We start from the raw sequence: 24,413 nt of genomic DNA, 5'->3' as shown, positions 1-24,413 counted from the left end.
CCTCAGCCACAAACAAAAGGAAAAAACATGGGTTGAATTCATATAGAAACCCTTTAGTATGAAACAGATTATTGTACAAGGGAAAAAAGTTTTTTAAAAAGTGGGACATTTGCATTTTACAATCTTTCTTTGTGATTCAAGACTTCTGTAGTGCTGAAAATGTTACACAACTTCTTCTTGACTTAATGCTGCACAGACAGAAGCGGGAAAACATCATTCGAAGCTACACGGCTCTGGTCAAAGGCAGCATGTTAAAACATAAGACTGGCTCATTACACATATATATGCTCAAGTAGTCATTCCAGTGTATATAACTTTTTTTTTTCTTTCTCACTGCACCTTAACTATAGCTGACATGTCTTCACACTATACAGTTTATCAGGAAATCACACTTTTGATAACAGGAGAAAAGGTTAAAGAGGATGAGTCAGATTTTCATTGCTCAGAAAATATTAGGCATTGTGATTTAAGTAACTGCCAAATTTCATTAAGGCACAGTTCTTGCACACCTGCTTCTGTTTAAACACTCACTTGACTTCTTATATTTGGGATTAATAGAAAAACATAGGAAAAAAAACTAAGGAAATAAATTGGGTTAGGTAACAAAAACCTTCAAACAGTACCCCAGTGACAAAATGTCCCTATTTTCTCTCCAAAAAGCTGATTGGTTCAGTGGTAAAATGTAGTATATCTCATGTGCAGCACTTTGTCAAGAAACTGCCTAATCAAAGGCAAGAGCAACACCAAAAAGACACAATGAGAAAGTGTTTGTAAATGAGTTGAGATGAGTGGTTGATGACCATGCCAGTTTGTCACTTTAACTGCATTTTAACAGAACTGTCTTGTTGAGATGTGGAATTAAAAGATGCTCTTGTGCGACGTCGGAGTGAGCGAGCGCGACCGCAGGGGCTGGAAGTTTGGGTCGCCTCCGCTGCTGGAGCACCCTGGCCCCGCTGCGTCCATGTTAGAGGGGGATTCGACCATCACCTCATCCGGCACGGCAGGCGCCCCGGGGTCGCCAGGCTTCGGGAGGCTGGAGGAGGTCGCGGTGGAGGAGGAGGCAGCGGCAATGCTAGCACCGGACACGGAGTGCAAATTTCCGCCTCTGTGTAAAGACGGCAGGTTGAGCGAGCCCGCTACGTCTGAAGTCGAGGGGCTTTGCTCTCCGTCTGGGTGGAAGAGCAGGGTGGAGCTGTTTGAGAACGTTGGGGGGAGGTCGGTGGTTGTGCTTGGTGTGCTGAGGTTGCTGTCGGATGAGGAACTGGAGGCCCCTGCTGTAGAAAGAGAGAGGTTTGAATTAAAGCATCAAGAATGTGGAACTGATTTGAAACACACAACGGATTTCATCAAGATCTGGCCTTCTAACCTCTGAGAGCCTCAATCTTCTCATTTTTGGCCTTCTGCACCTCGTCCGTGATCTTGGTGATGATAAAGTTTTGCGAGCGCAACTCCCTGATGGAGTCGATCAAGGCGTCCAGGCCCCGTGGGTTCTCGGCCAGTATGTCCAACAACATGGCCGTCCTCTTGGTCTGCGTGGTCCTGCAGCTGATCTCCTCGGCGTCATCCCGTGTCAGGATCCTGCGAGAGCGCAGGTAGTCCAGGTGGCGCTCGGCTTTGATCTTGTCACAGAGGTAGTGCCGCAGCCTGGTCAGCACCTGGGAATCCACAGCAGGGACGTGTGAGAGAGGAGAGGCAAAGGGAGAACAAAGTGAGCTGTCAGTGCCCTTAATAGCAATTATCGATCTTTACATGTGGACAGGGAACCAAAGGACTACAAATGGACTACATATCACTTATATAACCTGGTCTGGTTCTTCCTTTCATGGCACAGATGTCTGTCCTTGTTTCAGCCTTTGGTAATACTTTTGATAACAAACATATTTACAAAAAGGGGTGCACTCAACCTCCATCCTGTGTGTTCAACGTTATGTTGTAGTCAAATGTTAAAGAGAAATGTGTGTTGATGTGGGCAGAGAGAGGGTGTGGTGGTTTATTTCCTCCATTACCAGGCCTTTAACGCCAAAGCTGGTACAAACCCAGCGTCCTGACAGCAACACATCTGTCTGTATTTCCCCTCATACGTTACCTTATTTGAAAGATTATTTCTTTGTTAGCCAGGTGTAGCTGAATTATCATACTCACGTCTTTTTTAATCTCCGCCATTTCATCTTCAGTGAGGTGAGGAACATCCATCCCTCTCACTCTCAAAGTGAAAATCCCAGGTGTTCCGGTTTAAAAAAAAACGACTAAAATAAGTTAATATGCTAGTAACAATGGTTTAAACTACATTAATAAGTTAACTACGCGTTATCCGGTCCGACTCTTCATTATTTGTCGTAAAAAGGTGGCACATCTACTATCCATTCAAGTTTCATGAACCGAGGGGAAAAAAAGTCCCCGGACTTCCTGATTATGTCGAAGTTTTACGTCGACACGAGAGGAGAAGTTCAGACAGTAGAGTCGTCAGTTTCTCACTCAGAGATCATTTATGTAGATAAATATTAATAAAAAAAGTCTACATTTAAGCCCAGGTCTCTGTCACGACGACAGAAAAGGCCGCTGTCGCCCAACTTTCGTCGCCTCGACTCGCGTTGATTGATTTCAAGTGTTATTCAATGTGATACAGGTGAAGTGTTGTTCTGATGAACTCCACTGGGTGGCGATGTCGGACCTCCTCTCACACACAACTACACAGCTCATTTCACAACAACATAACGTAGAAAGTGGTGGCAGTAAGTACAATTTCGATGTATTTAAGTCGAGTATTTCTATTTTATGTTACTTTATACTTCTACTTCAGTTGGATTATCTAACACACGAAGTAACAAGTTCAGAAATCAGATGGTTTCATTGAAATCACAGTTTGAGGAAACACTTGAATAGATGCTAATCCATTCATAAAAAAGGGGTGAGGGACGAAATAATTGACATACTCCTCAGTATAATGTAGCACAAGTCAACAGTACTACAAACTACTGCCTCCAAATTGACCATAAAATCAATTTCAGCAAAAACTAACCACTACACTTCCACCCACGCAGGTGTTTTACACTTACTGTGTAATTAGCCACTACATTAAAACCAACTGCCTAATATAGTGTAGGTCCCCCTTGTGCCACCAGAACAGCTCTGACCCATCAAGACATGGACACTGAGCCTCTAGCGGGGGTGTCTGATGCTGGATCAGATTGGGATCTTGGGGGATTTGGAGGCCAGGTCAATGCCTCGGGCTCTTTGTCGTGTTCCTCGAGACACTTCTGCGCAGTTTTTGTGGTGTGATGGGAGCCTTGTCCTGCTGAGGGAGGCCCCTGCCTTGAGTGGTGGTACATGTCAAAGTAACATCCAGATGAATGAGGGACCCACAGCTTCCCAGCAGAATATTGCATTGTAAGAAGATAAACAACGTTATTCCTTTCACCTGTCAGTGGTTTTTTTATCTTGTGGCTGATCAGTGTATTTTCAAACCTGTGAGGGCGTGTATGGAAAGTGTTTGATTGACATCTACTTCACTCTACTTTGGCACCTGTTAAAGCAGGACAGTTTACACTTTTATTGTTTTTACTGGTACTGTACATTGAGTTTGTGTCAGTACCTGTGTCATATTTTTTAGCTGATCATATGTGTTTGTAAAATTTCAACCTGCAAAGTAACTAGTAACTGTAACTACAAGTACCTCAAAGTCTTACTCTGAGTAGATGTACTTCCACCACTGTTTCTCAGCTAACACATCAAATCAGCCCAAATGCGGTTTAAGGTTTAGGTTATAGACTTACAGATTTATGTTGTTTGCCATATTGATCTACAGATGACATTGAAAGGTCATGGCATGCCATTAGATGCAAGAAAGAGAGCAGCAGTTACAGTATATACCAGTAACTGTGAACTGTTACTGGAGATTAGCAGGGAAAGTGTGAATCAGAGCACAGAGAACATTGAGTCTTCCTAAGTGCGTGGTGAACTGCAGTGCATGACAAGGACCAAATAAAACTCCAGTAAACCTGAAATAAATTGCAAATAGGCAAAACACATGCAGCCAAGATTTACACTTCCCTCTAATCATGATATGCCACGAACTGTTTGAGGACGGGTGCTCCCCGAGGAGATTGTTGTCAGGCTTGTTTTGTCATGTTCCGCGATGTAATATGTACCGTGTAGCTGGAAAACACCATCAGAAAGATACGCTAACTTTAAATCAGACACAAGGCCATCTGTTGCTCCCTTGAAGGTTTTTCTGTGTAATGATAATGGTTGGAGAGGGAGAGGGGAAATACAGGCTCCGATATCTGCGTGGCTGCCATTGCATCCCAGCAATTTCTGGGGGAGAATTGCAACAGAAAGATGCCCTTTAAATGTCAGGTGTTAAAAGGTCAAACTGTCCGTGGATAGCCTCTTTACTCAAGAATAAAAATATTTGTTATATGGCCACAAAGCAGCCACAGACACTGCTTCATGGTGATTCACAATGTTTATGTCATCAACGGCAGAGAGCAGCAGCCTGGAAATAATGCTGAATCAGCTGTGAGATATTCAGGCGAACCCAGTGACTCGTGCCACTTGTGAACCAAAGACAAGGAGTCATTTATAGAAATTTTGTAATGAACTGGATTTGCAATCATATCTAGACGGCCCCTACAGACGTTCATGTCTGTGGTACAGTGAATGACCCGCTCTCACTTAACAGCCAGAATGAACTTGTCTCAGACCCACTGTGGTTTTACACCACCAGGGAGGTATTTCTGCCTTTCCATTCTCTGTAGCCAATCTTTATGAGACACAGAGAATTTGAATCCCATATTTCTGTTTCTCTCTTTTTGCATTTGTGTTCTAGCATGAATGTGTACAGTATCACAAGACGACTTTTTACACCTTGCTTCTTTTCTCCATCCTTTCATTGTCTATCTGCCCACCCACCTTTCAATTTGACTGCTCTCCATGTCCCATTAAATATCATCCTTCTTGAGGCCAGGGGACATACTCAACTGAAACTATGGACTGATTTCATTTTACTAGGATGCTGCACAGTATCAGGTATAAGTGGATACCAAAGATACAAGCCTTGTCTCCCTGGGAGAATAATCTGTAGAGTGGGTGATTATATGTTGGATGTCATCTCTTTACAGTTGCAGTGGATGACCACAGAAACCTGGCAGCAAAATAAAAGATACGGTCTTCATTCATACTGTAAAATATTTCATTCTTATGACTGGCAGAGGAGTAGTTTTTATACAGCGTGTTTGTCTCTGTCTGTTAGATGAGGAGACTGATACCACTTTGATGTCTCTATGTGAGTATGGAGCTATAGAGCCATGTTGTAGTAACAGCAGGACGACTGACTCTGTCCAGTGTAGGAAGTAGCGCAGGGAGGGAATAGTTTACCAATTAACCTTCATCACCGGGTCTCTTGAACCACATAGTGCTTCCAGTTTTTATGATAGCCTCCTGGATTTGTCTTTTTGTTCATGTCTCATCAGAATTATTATTTTCTGTTTTCTGAAAGCTCAGATATGTCCAATAATTTGGAGGTGTCTGAAAACCGAACAAAATGTGGATGCTAAATCAGTTTGCTGTTTAATGAATTTAGTGTGTGTAGTATCATATAGTCAACAAAAACTATTATAGGCCTTAAATGCATATGACCAGCTCTTAAATTTTCAAATTTGAAATACATTCACATGCCTGTGGGAGAGAGTCATTGGTGTTTTCAGGAACAGAAAGGCAGGTTGAGTGTCGAACAGGTCAGTTTAACATGCAACTGAAATTCTTTCCAGAGTCCTCCAGCTGCCTGTTATATATCCGATGTCCCCCTTACCTAACATGGTTCTGCAAATTCTTTATATTACAGCTTTGGAGGGAAAAGTTTCCACTCCAAACCACAACAGTCAGCGATTTCCAGGCATCAGTGAACGCACCGAGCTCACGCTTGTTCGCTTTTCGTCTGCCCGAGCTGGCACAGACTCAAACTGGCTCTTGTAACCTCAGTTAGATAAGAAGGAGGATGTGCCAGTCCTCCCTGCTCTGCCTCTTGTTCTCACAGGTTATAATGAAAGGAAAGGCCTTTTTTTTCCTCCTTGATAATTTTCATTGTTCTTTGATGTGGATAAAAGAGAATGCTTTATATCCTGGCGGCTATTTCAATGAAACCTGCAATGTTCATCCTGAGAGGAATGTTGCTGCAGGCATTGCTTAAGTTTTTTTTTTTTTTCTTTCTTTCTCATTCTGGACACTCATTCAGACTGAACAAAGGATTCCTGAGGTTCAAACATTCCAGGAGGATCTCGCCTCCTTTTTCTTTTTCTTTTTTTTTTTTTTACATATTGAAGTCAAACAAACTCAGATCCATCCCCACTCTAACACTGCATGTGACTGAAGGGGAATTTCATCGGTGACTTTTAATGCTAGCCAGGTTAGAGAACACAAACACCGATCACAGGCGACGGGCAGCAGTCTAAACACAGCTTCGTCTCAGATAGAAAACCAGTTGGTCATAGAAATATGTAGCTTCTCCTCAATATTTATGTCAGAACTTGTGGTGCCCCGATGTTGAATCCCTCGTGGGGCTGCTCTCACATGCACGGGGCTGATGATCAAATATTTCAGGTATCAGGTATAAATGTGCCTCACGACCCCACCCCCCACCCCCCACCATCCTTTTTTTTTTTTTTTGCCCTTTACATAACCATACAGTAATTACATTAATTCAACCTGGTAAAGTCTCCCTGAGGTTAAAATATCTTATTTCTGGGAGAGACCTGGCAGAAAAGGAAGAAGAATCAATCAATAAAAACAACATAAAAATAATAAGATTTTAAACAAATTATATCCAGCTAAGATGCATATAAAACCATGAGTTTTAAAACTATCCAAATGAGTTATAAGCAATATTGAAGTAAAATGTATTCAAATAATGCACAGTCTGTCCAGCAGCAAACTATTTAATGAAGTGCCTGAATAGTTTCCTGTATAAGACATGCAATTAAAACTCTACACATTTTTACGTTTGTAATATTTTGGTCCAAAAAAAGTCCCTCTGAGAAACCAGTGTGCTTCATGGTAAAAAAAAAAAAAAAGAAGTTAGTTCTGGTTCTTCCTCATGATTATAAAACAGATATGAAAATGTAAATGACATGGTTAAATTGGATTGAAAGCCCTGGCAGAGTGGGAGTTCGGCACAGGGTGGTTCTTGGCTCAGTGAGTGAGAGGAGGGAGAGGAGGGAGGGAGAGGGGACTTCTTTTGGGCTTATGGGAGGACGCGTGGAGAGGCATTCCTATCATAGTTTCAGGACACCTCTTCAGCGTGTATAAAAAGGAGATGGGGACTACTAAAAGAGGGAGAGCGAGCACTCGTCAACTCACTGCCAGGTCTGGCGGCACGATAAACAGACAGAAGATTATTCACTCAGGAAAGACAGCTTCAGCTTGTGAAGATGTGGAGAGACTTTGTCGTCATGATCCTCTGTGTTACACTGGTGAGGAAATGGTCACTGTTTGTCCATAAATTGTTTGTTTAGCTGTTATGAGATGATCACTTTTGATGAGACAATCTGTTACCTCAGGTGTCAGCCTCATGCCCGAAGGACTGCCGGTGTCCCCCTCAAGTCCCCACGTGTGCAGCAGGAGTCAGTCTCATGCTGGACAGCTGTGGATGCTGTAAAGTTTGTGCTCGGCAGCTGTTTGAAGACTGCAGCAGGACACAGCCATGTGACCACACAAAGGGACTGGAGTGCAACTTTGGAGGTGGATTTGGTTCTGATAAGGGCATCTGTCGAGGTACAGTGACTTCAGTTCTCTCCGTCCTCTCTGTTTTTTTTTTTTTTAAATTCATTTGCTCACTTTACACGTCCCCGTTCCTCTAAAACAGCTAAATCAGATGGGAGAACCTGCGAGTACAACAACAAGATTTACCAGAACGGGGAGATCTTCCGTCCAAACTGCAAACACCAGTGCACCTGCATGGACGGTGCTGTTGGATGCGTCTCCCTGTGTCCACGTGAGCTCTCGCTGCCCAGACTGGGCTGTGCCAAACCCAGACGGGTCAAGGTACCGGGACGCTGCTGTGAACAACTTGTCTGCCCCGGGAAAGCAGAGCCAGAAGGCTCAGCAGGGAAGAAGCACAGGAAAAAGGACGGCAAAGACAGAGCATCTCAAGACGACCTCACCGACACAAATGAGTTGGCTCCTTGGTGGAGAGGAGAGTCTTTAGCTGGTGAGCAGTTTTCCTTTGTGGTCACATTGGTTAAAGTGTGTTAAGATGTCTTGATGTTTTTTACGTTTTCATCAAATTGTCAGCTGTAAATGTTTTATATTTTTCTCTGATCAGCTTTCAGGAGTCTCCCATTGGGCCATATGGTTGCCAAAGGAGGAGTCAAGTGTGTGTCTCAGACCACAGCCTGGTCACCTTGCTCCAAATCCTGTGGCACCGGAGTGTCCTCGAGGGTGACCAACAGCAATGCCCAGTGCAAACCGGTGAAAGAGACACGGATCTGTGAAGTCCGCCCGTGCAAACGAATGACCGTCGTCAGATTGAAGGTACAAAGATACAGTAAAGATACAGTCTGATTATTGCATTACATGTTGGTCTGTACAGTCACATTTAACACATGCTTTCGATTGTTTTATTTCCTAACAGAGAGGTCAGAAATGTAACCACATAGAAAAGGCCAGCCGTCCAGTTAAACTGTCCTACTTGGGCTGCCGTAGCCTTAAAAAGTTCCAGCCCAGATACTGCGGGTCTTGCGCAGACGGGCGATGCTGCAGGCCTCGCCAGACCCAGACGACACCAGTGCGCTTCAGATGCAGAAATGGAGAAACCTTAAGCAGGATGGTGATGATGATCGAGTCTTGCAAGTGCAACCTCGACTGCTCGGACGGGAAGGACAAGACACCTGCCCTCTACAGACTTTTGAATGACATACACACACTGAAAATGTAAAAATTCAAGTGGAAATAAGATCTTTCAAGTGTTCAAAAATTGCACTGTGAGGTTGCAGCCACCTAGTAGAATGAACTGTACTGTTCATGATTTTGCTTCGTAACACTGGAGCTGTTTGGTTTTGCTTCTTTGTGAAGCTGTTGTTTTATATATTGCCAAAATTCTTATTTTTCTAGTAAAACTTGTAATGTATTGCTCTCCACTTTTATTTTATTGACATACATAATTAAACCTCTCTTGACAAGACATACCACATGTGAGCATGAAAATGACGATGGCAGCTACTAAATGAGTCATTACACAGTATGTCGCCATGTTTCTGTTGATTTACTGTACTTAACCTTTTTATTTATAAGACTTTGTTTCACACTTCACTTAATGTATTCTTATATTTACTATAATATTGGTTTGACATCCTGTTCTCTACACTTGCTTGTCTATGTAAAAGTGCTGAAATATGACTGGAGCCTGCCACATTGTCAATTTTATCATTCTGTTTTTCACAAATAAACAAAAGAAAAACTCAGTGCAGTTCCCCAATTATTTTATTTCAAGGAAAAACATCATGATATAGTTTAGCTGTTGCAGTAATCAGAAAACTGCAATCTCTCAGGGGGTGTGTTATAACAATTTTCATTAGGAAATGAGCTGTACTGTTTCAGCTGCATGTGGTTGACCCACTTCTGAGAGGACCTACATGTCACTGAATAGTTTAGGGAATGTAATGTAATGTAAACCTCAGAGTGGTTTTCATGTTGTCAGACATCTGCAGAATTTTGTTTTGTGAAAAATCAGAAAGTTATAGAACAGCAGAGAATGATCTGAACTTTCCACACAGATTTATTATATGCAGAACAGAGGAGGACTCCACATGTACAGTCCTGAATCTGAGGTTAGGTACTCTGATTTGGATGAACTTCCCTTCAAATGTCTCCCAAAGGTCAGGATGATGAACAGCAAACTGATGGTATTTTCCAAGTTTATACAGCAGTTAGCGTACCACATGTGACCTTCAAAAAATGATTTTAATACGTACAACAGTGAAGCCTCTGTTTGTTTTTCATGGTTGGCTCAGCAGAATAGAATTTGTTAAAAAAAAAACAAAAATACAAATGGGTCATCCAACTTATTTGAGTCTAATGAGTACATAAGCTCAGGGTGTGTCCCATCGAGCTGCTGCATTGTGATACCAACCAAACTGCCAGAAGTCAGATGTAAGCTTATTTTCCAGCAAAACAGCAGAGAAAAGCAAATTCCCAAAGTATGATCAACAGAATTACGTAAACGGGCAAGACCAGGAGACTGAGAACAAGAGCAGAGGAAAAACAGGGGTACTGACGCACGCACGGATGAAATGGTTCCATCCCCTGACGGAGAACACAATAGAGCTTTGTCTTTGAGAACTTGAGAGGAGCACTGCTCACCCGGGGGAATACGTTCGCTGCAAAGACACGCCAGAGCCTCACAGCGGTCTGGACCACAGTAGTTTATTACCATAGATACAGTACGGGACCACAAAGCAAGCAACAACAGGAGAACAACAAGATCCAAGTACAGTACGAGACAAATGTTCAGTTTTTAGGTAAATCGTGCTGCAGCCGATACCTGTACCTTCCTCTGCCCCTAAGCCTCTGTAATATAAAAGCCTCCATTACAAAAGCATGAGAGCCAACCAGCATCAGCGGTTTGGAAATATCCCAGAGTTGCATGTATCTCAGTAATTATATTTGCAACCCTAAAGGCACAGGCTTCACAACTGACAGCTACACAATTCATTTTCAGCCGCATTCATCTCAGTCCAGCTGGGAACCAGAGCATAAACACATTCAATACACGTCACACCTTCCTATGATTTCGAGAACGACATAAACACACACAGGCTGGTTCAGTAGTATCAGCAGGATTAACAGTTAACATCAGCAGAAGTATGACGATGACTTTAATGGGTGAAAACCTGGATCATGTTCATGTCTAAGTGGAGCACTATGTTAAATGTGGTTTATTCTACCACAGGCAAACTTGGCTGTGACACACGCGTCTACATAATATTTGGTTTTAAAGCATTACTTGTACTGGTTAATGACTGTTGTCATAATTAGGTGTATGTGTGGCTTCAAAATATGACAAACAACCCTTTTCAATCTGGAGCCAGTCGCACAAATTTAGACTTAGACACTTGCAATACACACAGTTTCACAGAGCTCATTTAGCAGTGACTGAGATAAGACTGATGAGCAAATGCTCAATGGACTGTGGGTAAAAGACTCCACATGACAAGAGGAGAAAAGATGGCTAACAAAACAGCTCCACCTAGTGCCACATTACTTTACCCCAGCTAAAATCCCCTTAAATATTTGTATGTATCATGCAGTCTATGAGTCAGAAAACTGTAAAATGTCCTTTATACCCAATTTAAATTGCTTATTTTATCCCATCCCAGGAGTGAATAACAGCAATTTACCAATATTCAACATTGCTGGCAATTAATTTCTTGTCAGCACAGATGAGGCTGTAACAACAGAACAAAGAGCTATGGTGTTGAGTAGTAAGTCAGTGAGTAATATTTATGCCAAATGTTCATCAGACGTGTGTAAAGCTTAGGCTAGTCTTTAACTACATTTATGCAACTGACTCCTTGCGGTATGGGAATAACAGTAGCACCAAGAGTTCACAGTCCGAAATTTGCATACATGTGAAAATATTATGTAATGTCTCTTGAGACATGAGATAAAAACAGGTGTCGAAACCTCTCACAACAGCAGCACATTTCCTTGACATCTGGGGGTCACCTAAATATACTTGTAGATGTCTAAAGAAAGCCCAGAGCTATAAAAAAGTAAGCTTTTACTTCCTCTAAAAGTGATTTGAACTCTTTCCCCCATTCTCATTTTTTAAATAGGCCGTATAAATATTACAGTGCACAAAAACAAATAAATAAATACAAAATTTAAAACATCAACAGATGAATCATTTCAGGAAATATGACGATCCAAAAGTCGAAGTTTGCAGTCCCTCATCGAACATTGTCTTGTAGGAGTTTTTGAGGAAATCAACATAGTTCTGAATGCTTTGTTTGTGGCTCTCTGATTGGTCCAGGCTGAGCTGCAGGTCCTTCAGACGCATCTCAAACTGTCTCTCTGCCTACAGATAGAGTCAGTGGATTTCCATTACAACACATCTCAGTTTCTATCAAAGACAAATCTGAGCTTGTCTATTCCATAACATTCAGCTGCTTTATATACTGTATAGATACTCACAGTCTTCTTACTCTGACGAAGAAGCCTCAGCTCATTGTCTCTTCTGCTCTTCTCTGCTTCCAGCTCCAGGATTTTGGCCTGAAGAGCCTCTTCTCTGGAGCGAGCCTGGTCTTTTACCTTGTTGACCTGGACACGTGGACAAAATGAAGTGCATCATTTCCTGTTTAGCAGATCTTTTGTGGGCACAAAAAAGGTTTCAGCATCTGGACATTGGCTTGATTGTTCTGAAACAAATCAAGCAGTGACAGAGAGTGGCAGAGAGCTAGAAAAACACACCAACATATAAGAGGAAGAAAACACTGATTGATGGTGACGTCACTAGACTTATCTCTGAGCTCGCACCTGTTGCTTAACGTCTGATAAAGCCGCCTCCAGCTGTCGGGTAAGGGCCTGGCACTCCGACGAGCGCTGATCCAGCTGCTGGTTGCTGTAGCTCAGAGCTTCCTCCTGAGCGGCGAGCCTCTGTACGAGCTCCAGGTTCTCCTGCTGCACCTTGTCCATCCGCCTACACACAAAATGGAATACACACATTAATAAAGGTAAAGCTTAAACAATTTCCAGGTTTGAATCTGCACGCCATGAATATTTGACATCTAGAAAGGGAACGTGAGTGGATGTCTTACTTCTGAAGAGAATTCACTTTCTCTAGTAGTTGTACATTGGCCTCACGAACAGACTCTTTCATCTCCACATGTGATTGCAACAATTTTGCCTGACTCTCCATCTGTGTACACAAAATGTAAAACTCAGAATTGCTCTTTTGATACCACTTGCACTGGTTACATGCAGACAGAGGAAAAAGGAGGGTTTCACATCACAGGCAAAACTAGATGAAATAACAGCCCATTTAACTCACATTTGCCACAGTTTTGCAAACACGAAATGGGCAGTTTTCATAAATACCAATTCAACATGGCTGATGTCGATGATGGAAAAAGACTCAAACAGCACAAAACACTCAGAAACCAGCACACAGGCACAGATGGTTACAGCCTAAAATGTTTCCACTGCAATCAGAGAACTTTAAAATCACAAACATCAAAACTCACAGCAGGACCAAACAATACAAGATGTACCAGCAGACGCATGGGGGTTGCACTACGGCCTAGTGGTCAGATGTGGGGGAAATGACTGCGTTTTACATTCTCTGACCGACCGCAGCTCACATTGCACACCTTAACCTGCAGTTGCCTAATGGACTCTGACTTTTCTGAGCACTTCCTCTCTGAGCGTCGCAGGTTCTCCTGGCACTCGAAGAGACTCTGCTCGGCTGTGCTCAGTAACTCAGGGTAAGCCTTCAGTTCCTCCACACGTGCCTGCAGCTGCTGCCTCACCTGGGCTCCGGAGGGGGTGGGGTTGGGGGTGGTGGAGTGGGGTGGAGCGGGAAAAGGAGCAGAGCGTTGGGAGTAGACAAAAATATTAGCCTAAGGACTAATCAGACCTCTTGCAGTAAACCCTGACTGCTCCAGAGATGCGTGTAATCCTTTAAGCGTACAAAATCTACCAAGTTTCCTGCTTGGACTGAGCTTTGGCAGCTACTTAACGTTGTTTAAGTGTTTTGCTGTCCAGATTTACTGAGGGAAGTTTTGGTAATTTGTTCAAACACATGCAGGTCCAGGTGCAACAAATGTTACTGAGCTGAAAAAGCAACCGAAAAGATCCAACAGAGTGGCTGTTCAACAGCAGGGGGAACAGTGCTGCAGAGGTGCACACACTGGGGAAAGTGCAACAGTGCTGTTAGAATTTGTTAGAAAAGAGAAAAAAAATAGTCATTCCATTGCATTTGGATTCACTTTCATAAAATATGGGGAAAAACCTTATATAAAGAGGCCGGAGGTTACCTTCTCAACTTCAACATCTTTCCCATCACACATCTTCTCCGTCTCTCTTAAAATATTTGCATGTTTTATCCTGAGATCACCTATCTCAACTTGAAGTTCTGCAACCTGGAAAAAAAAATACAAGACAGAATAATCAAACCTGCTGTGTCCTCCCCTATAGCTGACAACTGCAAGCTAGCACTGTTCCTGAATAAGGAAGAAGCGCTTAAAACATAAAGGATCAAGTACACACTGTTGGAAAAGCATGAAAAATTAATGATTTATGGCATAAGAAGAGAGGATAAAGGGATTAGGAGTTGTGTGGGGGAAACAGTTGTCATCTTAAAACTTAGTTTTGCTTCGTGTTCTCTGGCCAGATGTCCAATTCTTTCCTCTAGTATAAGTAATGTATTCAGGAAATGGCATCTGTGGTTCACATATTCATGAAAACACTCCACTTCACAATCACTTCTTTTGGGGGGATAATTTGCAGCCATTAATATGCCAAGGGTGATTTTTGAAGCAGTACAAAATTACCTCTTTATTAATATTTATTATAGTATTAATAAAGAGTAGTATGGATCAAATATGGACTCTAGAGGCTATTTTCTTTCAGGCTAGTCAACAAAAATAAAGAAAAGAAACACAGTAAAGAGCTCTAAGAGATTCTACAATGTCCACCTGATATTGACACTGTTCAGCTTGATGTTTCCTCTCCTCAGACACGACCTTCTCCTCTACCAGAGCAGACTCACAGTCAGCCAGCTGCTGCTCCAACCGAGCAACAGATGCCTGTGATCACACAAACAACAAAATCATTTCAGTGAGAAAAATATAAGCCAGACAGAAGGAGAATGCTTGGGTCCAACAAGAATTAACATTATAGATTTACAGTTGTTGATCTGTCATCTGACCATTGACCTCATCCTGTTTGACAACTTGTACCTTCAGTGCTGCATTATTGACGCTGAGGTCTCCGTTTTCAGCGCTGAGTTTTTCAACACGTTGCATCACACTTTCATTAGCTGCGGTTAGCTCATCCTTCTCCCTCTGCAGCCTCGCTGTCAAGCCTGCGATTTGACTTTAACGGAGATGCACATTTAACATTCATCAGCAATCGTTGGTTGACGCCCGTGTGTGTCGATTTCCGGGGCATACTAGAAAGGGGGCGGCATGTGTAATGGAGACAAGACCAACCTTTTCAATAACTCTACATGAGCAGCAAGCTTGTCTTTCTCATCTGTCATCTGCTGCTTTTGCCGTCTGATGGAGTCTCTCTCCAAACGGGCATTGACCAGCTGAGCATCCTACAGCCCAAACAAGAAAAACACAGTCAGATACTGAACAGTGAAATAATCTTAAAACCAAAAAACACCATTTTGACTTCACACCTTCTCCTTCAACTGTGCATAGCATTTCTCAATGGCAGCTTCGAATCTCTTAGCTCTCAGCTTCTGTGCTCTGGTGGCTTTCTTGAGAGATTCTTTGTCTTGTGCTGCCTTCTCTGTCAGAGAAGCAATGGAGCCTCTCAGATCGTCAGTCTCCATCTTCTGTTCAGTCAGGGTTCTTTCCAGAGTCTAGAAGACACCATGAACCCATGAGAGCATGTTTATAATGTAACACATTTTCTTTAAAGCCGTTTGTCTAAGGAAACGTTGGCTGATAAAAGCGCTCAGGTGTTAATACCCGAAGCTGCGCAGTCAGACGGTTGTTCTCAGCTTCCTTGTTGCGCAGCTGCCCCTGCAGGTGGGCGCGGGTCGCCTCCACAGACTTGGTCATGTGAACTGCAGTCTTTATGTTCTCCTGTGAGGGCCAACATGAACAGATGCTTTCAGATGCACTGATTTTGTTAGTCTGCAAGAACTTCAACATCATCCATATTCCTTTATATTTACCTGCTCTTCTCTCCGCAGATCCATCAGCTCCTCGACTCTTCTTTCTGCATCACTCAAATCTTTATTTAAAAGCTTGAGGGGAAAAATTACAACAATCACTATGTGATTAGAAAAGTAAATTGAATTAAATTTGCATCAATTTATATTTCTACTGCAATAAAAATGTGGCTGTGTTGGTAACTCAGCTTTGACATTAATTTGACCAGTTCTTACAATCTGAACCATCCACGCCACCACACAGTATAAGCCATTAACCTCACATAAGTAGATTAACCCTTTTCACAGACAAAATCTTAAACCGCATTGTCACAACTTAAGCACAAAGCTTGATTCCCTTACATTTAATTAAAGTGATTTCCTTTGAAGCATGTATGCTTAACGATGGTACAAGGTAACAAAACACTCACCTCATTTTCATTTTCAGCCTGTGAGATCCTCTTCAGTAAGATGTCAATCTGTTGGTTGGCATCAACTCGATCAGCCTTTATAGAAAGAGTTATTTAGAATAAGTAAAAGGAAAATGAAAAAGCACATTTTTACACGTTTTATTTGCTTTTATTAACTTAAAGTACCTAGAGTACTAGGATGTGCTACTTATGTCAACCCATCATTCACTATTGTGAGAAATATTCAGTGTAGAGAGTATTATAACCAACCTCAGCATCCTGCAGCTGTTTCACTTTCTGTCGAACAGACTTATTTATTCGTCTAAAATCCTCCAACTTCTGCAGCAAAAGTCCTCTCTGCCTCGAAATCCGACGCTTATCCATGGAAGACTGTCTTGAGTCCTAAATTGACAGAGGAACAGAAACAGAAGTTACATTACGGTGTCATGAATATTAAAATTATATTTCATGTATTCTAGTTTCCCCACAAAGAAGGTCCATGTTTGAGCCAATTTGATGTATGCACAATTGCAACGAACATACAGCAAATTCATCCTCCATCGCATCTTTAAAAGACACAAGTTGTATGGCTGCAGAGTTGGCAGCTGCTTCTGCATCCTTCAGTATCTGCAGGAAAGGGCTCTTTTCACTGGCAAAGTCTCCATGGCTAAATGATAAACAGAAAGACAAGAAAACACTTTGAATCACTTGAGCTGTAGCTGCCAGTGAGTGGATGTTTAGCCCCACAGATCAGACTGTACGTTCAAATGTCCATGCATCACATAGGACCTCACCAACTGATGTTAGTCTCTGGGGTTCTTGTCCGGAGACTGGTGTGTGCCCTGCTCCTTCTCCCCTGCTCATGAGAGCTATCTAGATCACCACAGCTCAGAGGGAGATCCTCCCTGGTAGAGCTGAAACCAAGGGGGGGACTTTGGAGTTCATCCTCTGGAGACATTCCTCTTACAACTGACAAAACAACATACAGGAGAAATTAGTTTTAACACGCAGAGGAAAGCAGGGAGATAGTTCACACTAAATGATTTTGAAAATTAGTTATTAGTTACTCTGCACAGCCCAGTTTTAGCATTACTGTCAATGACAGTAAGTGTTGTTGTCAAGGAAGCTAATTAAGCTTACTCCATAGCGACAGACGGGACCAGGTTAAGTGGCTGCTAAGCTTTGTGCTACGCTAAAGACAGCAACCATTATACCAAACAAATCCATTGACATCTTAATTCTGTTTATAAGAACTAAAAACTAGTAATCCTTAACAAACAAGGCTATTGAAAACGTAAATATCACTTACTTACGCTTTCACCTTATGTCGGTTGTGAACAACGCTACTCCAAACCGAAGAGCCCCGCCTCTTAAAAGTTCGAACCGGATTGGTTCGCTCTGAGGCAACGTAATGACACCGACTTATTTGCTCGCAGCTGATTTGTTCCCTAAGGGCAAAGTGGGCGGGACTATGTTTGAGTTAACTCACGAAAAGCCAATGAACAAAGGAGAACAAAGAGACTGGCCGAAACCATAGAAACGAAAAGGAAGTTTACTGCCACGGTATCCCAGACAGACCATCCTCATCGAATTACGAAGATTGTTGACAGTTTGTACATTGTTATTGCGTGAAACCACAAACCCCAGAATAACATTTTAAGACATATACTCAGCTAAAAGTGACAGAGTGCCCAGTATTTGACTGGTGTGTGTAGCTTCGCAGCTCAAAGGCTTCTTTAGTCAAACTTAGCTGAACAGCTAATGCTCGGCTTCTGTTGAGTGGAAATGTTCAAAGCAAAAATACTCTTTATCGGTCCCAATGAGGTAAGTAATGCATTTCTAACTCTGCAGCGTAGTCTCTTTTTACTGTCAGATTTAGGTGGCTAGATAATAGTTTTAACAGTGGATAGCTCTCCATGTGTTTAGCACACGTTACGTTAGCCCCCCTACCATGGTTAGCACCCGATGCCTATACTTATGTTTTGTTGCAGTATAAACATCAGAAGTGCATGCTTGCATGAAGAACTTAAGAGCCAAGGTTTTCAAATGTGACTAGTTTTACATGTGTGTGAATGTTTATGTTAACTAAGAGGATGGCAGTGGTGAAAGGTAACTGAGTACATTTATTCAATTACTCAGTTTTAAGATACCTATACAGTACGTTATTGGAATATTTCCATATTACGGTATCTTATATTTCTTCTCCACCACATTTCAGATGGGGACATAATAGCTTGTACTCCACCACACATGTATTTTTGTTTTATTTGCACAGTAGTGAATCAATATACTTAACTTTTCAGCTGCGTTACTGTGTTAAAGTGTTCTTGCATTGGAACTGATGTGACTGTTCAAATCTGTCTTTCAGAGTGGAAAAACAGTTCTTGCAAATTTTCTCTCTGACACAACAGAAAATGTGGGAGGTGAATACAGACCTACTCAAGGAGTCAGGTACAAACTGTGTGTTTACACCTGGTACTGATGGTTTAACCCCCCCACATAAATCAGTGAAAAAACAGAAGTAACATTGTCTAACTGAATACTGGGAGGGTTGGTTTCAAGTTTTGTGTAAAATCAGTCACTTCCATGATTAGATTATCACATCTCCACAACAATGTCAAAATATCTTGAGATGTATCTGTCACTACACGTGTGTAATTGTTTTCATTTGTTTCAAGGATACTGGAATTTGAATCACAACCTGAAGGCAGTGGGGACAACAAGACATGTGAGGTCGAACTTTGGGACTGTTCAGGAGATTTCAAGTAAGTTAAACATCATAAGCACATTTTCAGTCAGCAAAGGCTTCTTATGAATTCCTATTGCTTTCCATAATTGTTTTTCTTTTTTTTCCCCATTCTCCTCATCCAGATTCGAATCATGCTGGCCCGCACTCATGAAGGACTCCAGCGGCGTGGTGATCGTTTTTAATCCAGATGTTCCGAGTCATCTCAAAGAGATAGAGACGTGGTATTCGATGTTCATCTCCTCTCAGGGTCTGCAGGACAACCAGTGCTTACTCATGGCTCACCACAAGCCCGGCAGCGAGGTGGAAGACGGACGCCTGCCTTTAGGTAATCCACCACTGCAGGTCTCCCAGAGGTGCTGTATGAGTTATTATTACTATTTCTCAGATAACATGTTCATTCTTTTTGATGCAGCCTCACACTTGAGCAGACTGCCACTTATTCACTCCAACCTGGAGGAGGAACCAGAGGATGTGAGGCAAGCTTTCTGCAGATACTTGGGAAATGTTGTAAATGCAATGTCAGAGAGTCGGGAACGAGAGGAGATGTCAATCATTACATAGCAGCAAATAGTTGGCAATCTCTGTTTAAGTAACATTCACAAATGCAGCTCATTTTTAAGTTATTACTTATACATCTTCACTGTCATTCAGCTGTGTATATGTCTCTCAAATCCTCCTTAAAACTTTTATATTTCCCCCGGCAGTAAAATATTCTTGTCCATTTTTGGTTTCTTACATTTTTTATGTGCGTCTTTTGTGAATGAAATATAAGCTTACGCACTCTGGAAATGAAGACTCAAGAGATACAAAATATATTTCTGAATATAAACATCTGTTTATTTGAAAATTTGGTGCAGGTTGTTGAGAATGTGATGAATAAGTGCAGAGGGAGAAAGAACTGTCCAACATTTAGACGTCATATCCAATAATGCCTCCTTTGCCAATGCACTCTCCAATGTAGAACCACATCAGCACCTCTGTGGCAACGAGTCCATTCCTTAAGGCATCCTGCAAAAGAAATTGAAAAACAGTCAGTCAAAAAACCTAGTTTAAAGACACTGAGAATTAGAGAGGTAATATAATTTTGAACTATATAATGTTAATGATTAACTGTAGTCCCGGTCCATGCATAAAATTACACGCTTTCGGTCACAGAACACACACTACGATTATACACACACAAATTTACGTCATCATGTATCCAGGTCAGGTTCATGAATTTCACTATTGTGTATGAAGTTTGTGCAATTATTAATGTTTCCACTGAACTAACCAAGACAGCGTTTAGTCATCCTACAGTGGTATTTCCGTTGTGTGGCCCACACAGTTTGTTTTTATTGTCTTATTCAATTCAATCCAATCGCTTCAACTCTCAACTCTCACACTGAGGACTAGGCATCTGAACCAAGGGACCAACCACATGCTGTATCTGACAGTCACATCCAAATATATGTACTGCTTTCAGCAAAATAATATTCTGCTTTTATATACAGTGAAACACAGCTAAAAACTAGCATTTTGGCTTTGCAATTTCATGTCTAAAAAAAACATCAGGACCTTGTGTTGCATCTTTATATTAAAGTAAAGACTTCAAAGCTGACAGCTGGAACAGTTATTGCTTGATATATTAGTCCAATTACTTATTTGTAGTCATAATTGTTTATTTATTTTCAGTTGCCTGACTGAATGATTAATCCACTAATTATTTCAGCTCTAAATGACCCTGAACCATAATACCTCCATGTTTTGTAACAAGCCAAACAGGTGAGCACACATTATAGATCCTAATTCAACCACCTTATGGAGTTAAGCCGTTAAAAGTTAACTGACTTGTAGTTGACTTTGCAACACAGGGTTCTTAATGAAGGTCAAGCGGTTGTCAGACTCGTAAGGACTCACCCTGACTGTGGTTTGTCCCACGCGTCCTGACTGGTAGCTCTTGATGAGTCCTGAAGCGGCCTCTATGGCTTTGGGGATCTCAGCCGGAGACGGTGGGACCAGCTCCACCCGGGCATAGTGCCAGAAGGTCGCTAGTCGGGGTTTGGAGTATGTGACTGCGGCTGCGAGTAACACAAAAAAATCAAAGTCAACTTTATTGTCCAACCTGCTTTAAGTTCAGGACATACAGAGGATCGAAAAGCCGTTTCTCTCGGACCTCCCGTGTTCAGACATAAATTAAAAAGAACAAATAATAATAATAATAATAATAATAAAAACAAGGATTACAAAGGGCACAAAGTACAATCCTATATAAAAACTGCATAAGCACAAACTGTGTTAGCGAATACGTTCGCTAAGAAGTAGTAGTAGTAAGAAGTCAAAACTCACAGAGCCACTTTGATCTCTTCAACAATAAGCTAAAAGAAAGATAACACCTTTCTAAAGAAAACCTGTCGCAATGTTTATTCGTGCAACACTTGTAGTTATCAGATCAGAGGTCATTGTCAAGTTGTGCAACTGCTAACAAGCTGTAACAACGAGACCTGGCTGGTGTTACAAGGTTTACTCCTCTACCTCAGGCTGTTATTGGTCTAAAGAAAAAGAGTGAATAAACTTACCCCCGATTAAAGTGGGCACTTTTGCAACGAGTTTCTGTACTGCCTGAGCCATTGTTCAGACAGCAGGATACCAGAAAAAAAGGGAAGAAGAAGAAAAGCGTGAAAATGATTCCGGGTCGTCGATTTCAAAATAAAAGGTTTTTAAAAATGAAAGGAAGCTATAGTATTTTCAAAAAACAAAACAAACAAACAAAAAAACATATACAGGGCACATAATTGATTTTAGCCAATATCTGTGGTGTCAGTTTAGCTAATCGGAATCAGACTTATTAAAAAGGCAAAGGAAGGCAACATTTTTTATATTTGGGGCAAAGACATGCATATTTGGAAACAAAATAAAAGTGCAGTAGAGAAACCAACTAATCAAAATCACAGGATAACAGCAGAGTTTTTCATTTGCATTTAAGAGCAACAAAAATCAATCAAACTGCAGCAGTAAAGTGGCTTGAATAATTCTGACTTTAAACAAAGAAATTATTTGATTTTACCAGAGTAGAGGCAGATAACAATCTCCACAGAATTTGTGTCTTGACACAAGTGGAAAAACCTTTAACCGTTGTTTCTAATATGCATAGGAAACCGATACTTGTATGGTGTAACTTTCCAGTACTAGACAACCATGAGGATGACATCCAGTAAGATCTGAAAATGGCCTCACAAAGAAAGAAGCACACGACAAAGAGTGTCTATCTCCCGTATGTGTACAGTATGGGCATGTAGTTTGTGTGTTTCACATGGATGACTAAGTCATTACTCACTCCCCTCTGACTCATCCTGCAGCCCACATAAAACAAAAAACTGATGCACTGACAATGTACGAACAAGAGTGCAGGTTAGGCCTGCATTTCTCAGGCAAACACCCAACTGCCATCTGATTTATTTAAAGTTTTAAAGTTTGTGTTTATTCACTGTATATCTGCAAGATATTTTACACATGTGAAAAGACAGGGTATTTAATGCCTCCTGGTCTCATAGGACTGTAGGGAAATTATATTATATATTTGCCAGTAGCTGTGAGTGCTAAGTAGTAATTCAGAGAGAAGTTCAGTGATAACTTCTTTCAGAACTTTACAAATCCCTACAGAATAAAGGCAGAAACAGGACTTAACCTACTGTGGTGGACATGTGGTGTAATTACATTTTCAAAGATTAAATCACTAGAGGGCACTCTGTAATAGCTTACAATACCAAATGGAGTTAGAGAGAGATGGAGAGTTTTTGTAGTTTTTATTATATTCTCGTGTCACTTGTTGCTATATGAACCTTAATGTAAAACTCATTGAGTTTACCTGTAACAGAATGTGCTATATAAATAAATGTGCCTTGCCCACACATGGGGGAGTTCTTCAGCTCCCTAAGCCATTGGTGGTTTCATCATTACAAACTCATGCTGCTCATTCACACCCTGTAAGAAGCCACAGAACTTTATTTTGAACTCTACTCAAATTGCCAGAGTTTCCAAAAATACCAAATATGTCAGCCTGAATTATGTGGAAATGTCTCTAGAAGAAAAAAGCCATCAGAAGGAGTTTTCTACTTCAAAGACACCTTAGATTTGATTCAGAGTAAGTGTGGCAGCCGTTCATAGCAAAATACATATTGATACGTCAGGCAGTGTGGGAGAATTTTCAGCAAACTTCATGGAATATTGTGGTTTTAAAACAGTGAAACAACATCTCTGATTTACTGTAATGAACATCACAAATTCCAACACTGTCCTCATAAGGGAACAGTCTGATATTAAATAAATGCTTATTTGCTTTCTTGAACAGAGTTAATTGTCTGTTTTGCTAAATATGAACCCCGGGCCTCAGATGTTAGCTTAGCTTAGCATAAAGACTGGAATCAGTGGGAAACAGCTAGTCTGACTCAGTCCAAAGGCAAATTGTGTTCCAGTATTGTAAAATCACTTTACTTTTACCTTTGCACAGGTAAAATATATACTACTACTACTACTACTTATTTCCCCCAAGTCTTTATGCTAAGCTAAGCCAACTGACTGCCAGCTCCTGCTCTCTAGTTAATGACTCTTGCCAAGAAAGCACATTTTCACCCAACACGTTACATTTTCTTTAGAACAAGAGCAGAATAAATTGGAAGACAACCAAGAAAAAGATGTAAAATTCTATCTGCTGGCCTTTAGCTGACACTTTTATTCTCCTGCAAAGTGCATTATGAGAATAATTAACATTTCTTTGACCAGTTTTAAGGAGTTCAGAAGTCAGAGACTTTGCATATCTCAGTGACCCTACAGCTCAATGCTCATTCAAAGGTCACGTGTGAGTTCCACGCAGAGAGACAGCAGGACTGTGTGAGTCATAGAAGCAGACAGAAATATACATAGACAGACAGGAAGACAAAAACAGACAGGAAAGGAGGCTGTGGTGACTGAGTAAATCTTGCCTTTCATGGTCTAAAATGGCTAGAAAATGCAGATGAGATTAAAACAAATGACATCACTCCCTCAGCCTTGGCAATCAACACAAACACACAAATTTGGTGATAGAGCAGCCGCACAGGCCAGTAATCAGTCTTATCCCTCCGGAGCATGAAGACAGATAAGGACATCTTCCAGCTCTCTGTGCCGATCTGTGGGGAAGTGTCACGTTGATCGCCAAGGCCGAGGTGATGAAGTCATTTGTTTTAATCTCACGTGTAGCCATTTCAGGATTTGAGACGATTCTTTCATTGCATGACTCTTCTCTCTAATTACCATCTTTACCCCAATCAGTCTTTTTCTCTCGCAGTCTGTTTCTGCTCTCTCCGGCCCTGTTCAGATGTAGTATCCGTGTCCACATATCCAAACTGCGTGGAGATCA

At 41.5% G+C, this 24,413-nt stretch overlaps 5 protein-coding genes across 7 annotated transcripts; 2 read left to right on the top strand and 3 right to left on the bottom strand.

Moving 5' to 3' along the window:
- Positions 1 to 32: 32 nt before the first annotated feature.
- bcl10 (BCL10 immune signaling adaptor) lies at positions 33 to 2,627 on the bottom strand. Of its 2 annotated transcripts, none has more exons than XM_018676294.2 (3): positions 2,143 to 2,627; positions 1,367 to 1,655; positions 33 to 1,271 (listed from the first exon to the last, which is right to left on the bottom strand). In XM_018676294.2, exons 1-3 carry the CDS (start codon positions 2,191 to 2,193, stop codon positions 859 to 861), a joined length of 753 nt encoding a protein of 250 aa, XP_018531810.1. In that variant the 5' UTR covers positions 2,194 to 2,627; the 3' UTR covers positions 33 to 858. The 2 variants fall into 2 exon arrangements, with proteins under 2 accessions (XP_018531810.1, XP_018531809.1); XM_018676293.2 differs by having other exon boundaries at positions 33 to 1,274; positions 2,143 to 2,622.
- Positions 2,628 to 7,260: 4,633 nt separating this feature from the next.
- Positions 7,261 to 9,455, top strand: LOC108883318 (CCN family member 1). Its single transcript, XM_018676284.1, has 5 exons — positions 7,261 to 7,466; positions 7,554 to 7,767; positions 7,859 to 8,203; positions 8,318 to 8,526; positions 8,627 to 9,455. The coding sequence occupies exons 1-5, from the start codon at positions 7,425 to 7,427 to the stop codon at positions 8,927 to 8,929; spliced, it is 1,113 nt and encodes a 370-aa protein (XP_018531800.1). The 5' UTR covers positions 7,261 to 7,424; the 3' UTR covers positions 8,930 to 9,455.
- A 945-nt stretch (positions 9,456 to 10,400) lies between these two features.
- On the bottom strand, positions 10,401 to 17,725 carry LOC108883316 (outer dense fiber protein 2). Of its 2 annotated transcripts, none has more exons than XM_018676283.2 (16): positions 17,597 to 17,725; positions 17,082 to 17,256; positions 16,831 to 16,954; positions 16,558 to 16,689; positions 16,309 to 16,383; positions 15,902 to 15,973; positions 15,693 to 15,809; positions 15,398 to 15,583; positions 15,204 to 15,313; positions 14,952 to 15,087; positions 14,688 to 14,798; positions 14,028 to 14,132; positions 12,810 to 12,910; positions 12,529 to 12,691; positions 12,187 to 12,312; positions 10,401 to 12,070 (listed from the first exon to the last, which is right to left on the bottom strand). In XM_018676283.2, exons 2-16 carry the CDS (start codon positions 17,243 to 17,245, stop codon positions 11,897 to 11,899), a joined length of 1,896 nt encoding a protein of 631 aa, XP_018531799.1. In that variant the 5' UTR covers positions 17,246 to 17,256; positions 17,597 to 17,725; the 3' UTR covers positions 10,401 to 11,896. The 2 variants fall into 2 exon arrangements, with proteins under 2 accessions (XP_018531799.1, XP_050925899.1); XM_051069942.1 differs by having other exon boundaries at positions 17,601 to 17,725.
- Positions 17,726 to 17,808: 83 nt separating this feature from the next.
- On the top strand, positions 17,809 to 20,007 carry ift22 (intraflagellar transport 22 homolog (Chlamydomonas)). Its single transcript, XM_018676278.2, has 5 exons — positions 17,809 to 18,111; positions 18,656 to 18,738; positions 18,966 to 19,052; positions 19,159 to 19,361; positions 19,449 to 20,007. Exons 1-5 carry the CDS (start codon positions 18,073 to 18,075, stop codon positions 19,595 to 19,597), a joined length of 561 nt encoding a protein of 186 aa, XP_018531794.1. The 5' UTR covers positions 17,809 to 18,072; the 3' UTR covers positions 19,598 to 20,007.
- Positions 19,848 to 21,757, bottom strand: LOC108883315 (ATP synthase subunit g, mitochondrial). The gene is made up of 3 exons (XM_018676279.2): positions 21,595 to 21,757; positions 20,936 to 21,096; positions 19,848 to 20,044 (listed from the first exon to the last, which is right to left on the bottom strand). Exons 1-3 carry the CDS (start codon positions 21,644 to 21,646, stop codon positions 19,946 to 19,948), a joined length of 312 nt encoding a protein of 103 aa, XP_018531795.1. The 5' UTR covers positions 21,647 to 21,757; the 3' UTR covers positions 19,848 to 19,945.
- Positions 21,758 to 24,413: the final 2,656 nt, after the last annotated feature.

This window comes from Lates calcarifer, linkage group LG4 (assembly GCF_001640805.2).
Source record: "Lates calcarifer isolate ASB-BC8 linkage group LG4, TLL_Latcal_v3, whole genome shotgun sequence".
NCBI lineage: Eukaryota > Metazoa > Chordata > Actinopteri > Centropomidae > Lates > Lates calcarifer.
This window is presented reverse-complemented; position numbering and strand designations above follow the sequence as displayed.

Excerpts from the sequence above, each read along its gene's own strand:
- LOC108883315 (XM_018676279.2), bottom strand. The coding sequence starts at position 21,646 with ATGGCTCAGGCAGTACAGAAACTCGTTGCAAAAGTGCCCACTTTAATC. Across the intron at positions 21,097-21,594 it reads AGTGCCCACTTTAATCGGGG|CCGCAGTCACATACTCCAAA; the intron begins GTAAGTTTATTC and ends TGTTACTCGCAG. Across the intron at positions 20,045-20,935 it reads TGGGACAAACCACAGTCAGG|GATGCCTTAAGGAATGGACT; the intron begins GTGAGTCCTTAC and ends TTTCTTTTGCAG.
- bcl10 (XM_018676293.2), bottom strand. The coding sequence starts at position 2,193 with ATGGATGTTCCTCACCTCACTGAAGATGAAATGGCGGAGATTAAAAAA. Across the intron at positions 1,656-2,142 it reads TGGCGGAGATTAAAAAAGAC|GTGCTGACCAGGCTGCGGCA; the intron begins GTGAGTATGATA and ends GTGGATTCCCAG. Across the intron at positions 1,275-1,366 it reads GAAGATTGAGGCTCTCAGAG|CAGGGGCCTCCAGTTCCTCA; the intron begins GTTAGAAGGCCA and ends CTCTTTCTACAG.
- LOC108883318 (XM_018676284.1), top strand. The coding sequence starts at position 7,425 with ATGTGGAGAGACTTTGTCGTCATGATCCTCTGTGTTACACTG. Across the intron at positions 7,467-7,553 it reads TGATCCTCTGTGTTACACTG|GTGTCAGCCTCATGCCCGAA; the intron begins GTGAGGAAATGG and ends CTGTTACCTCAG. Across the intron at positions 8,204-8,317 it reads GAGAGGAGAGTCTTTAGCTG|CTTTCAGGAGTCTCCCATTG; the intron begins GTGAGCAGTTTT and ends TTCTCTGATCAG.
- LOC108883316 (XM_018676283.2), bottom strand. The coding sequence starts at position 17,245 with ATGTCTCCAGAGGATGAACTCCAAAGTCCCCCCCTTGGTTTCAGCTCT. Across the intron at positions 14,799-14,951 it reads TCAATAATGCAGCACTGAAG|GCATCTGTTGCTCGGTTGGA; the intron begins GTACAAGTTGTC and ends GTGTGATCACAG. Across the intron at positions 12,071-12,186 it reads TTCGTCAGAGTAAGAAGACT|GCAGAGAGACAGTTTGAGAT; the intron begins GTGAGTATCTAT and ends CTCTATCTGTAG.
- ift22 (XM_018676278.2), top strand. The coding sequence starts at position 18,073 with ATGTTCAAAGCAAAAATACTCTTTATCGGTCCCAATGAG. Across the intron at positions 18,112-18,655 it reads TCTTTATCGGTCCCAATGAG|AGTGGAAAAACAGTTCTTGC; the intron begins GTAAGTAATGCA and ends TCTGTCTTTCAG. Across the intron at positions 18,739-18,965 it reads AGACCTACTCAAGGAGTCAG|GATACTGGAATTTGAATCAC; the intron begins GTACAAACTGTG and ends ATTTGTTTCAAG.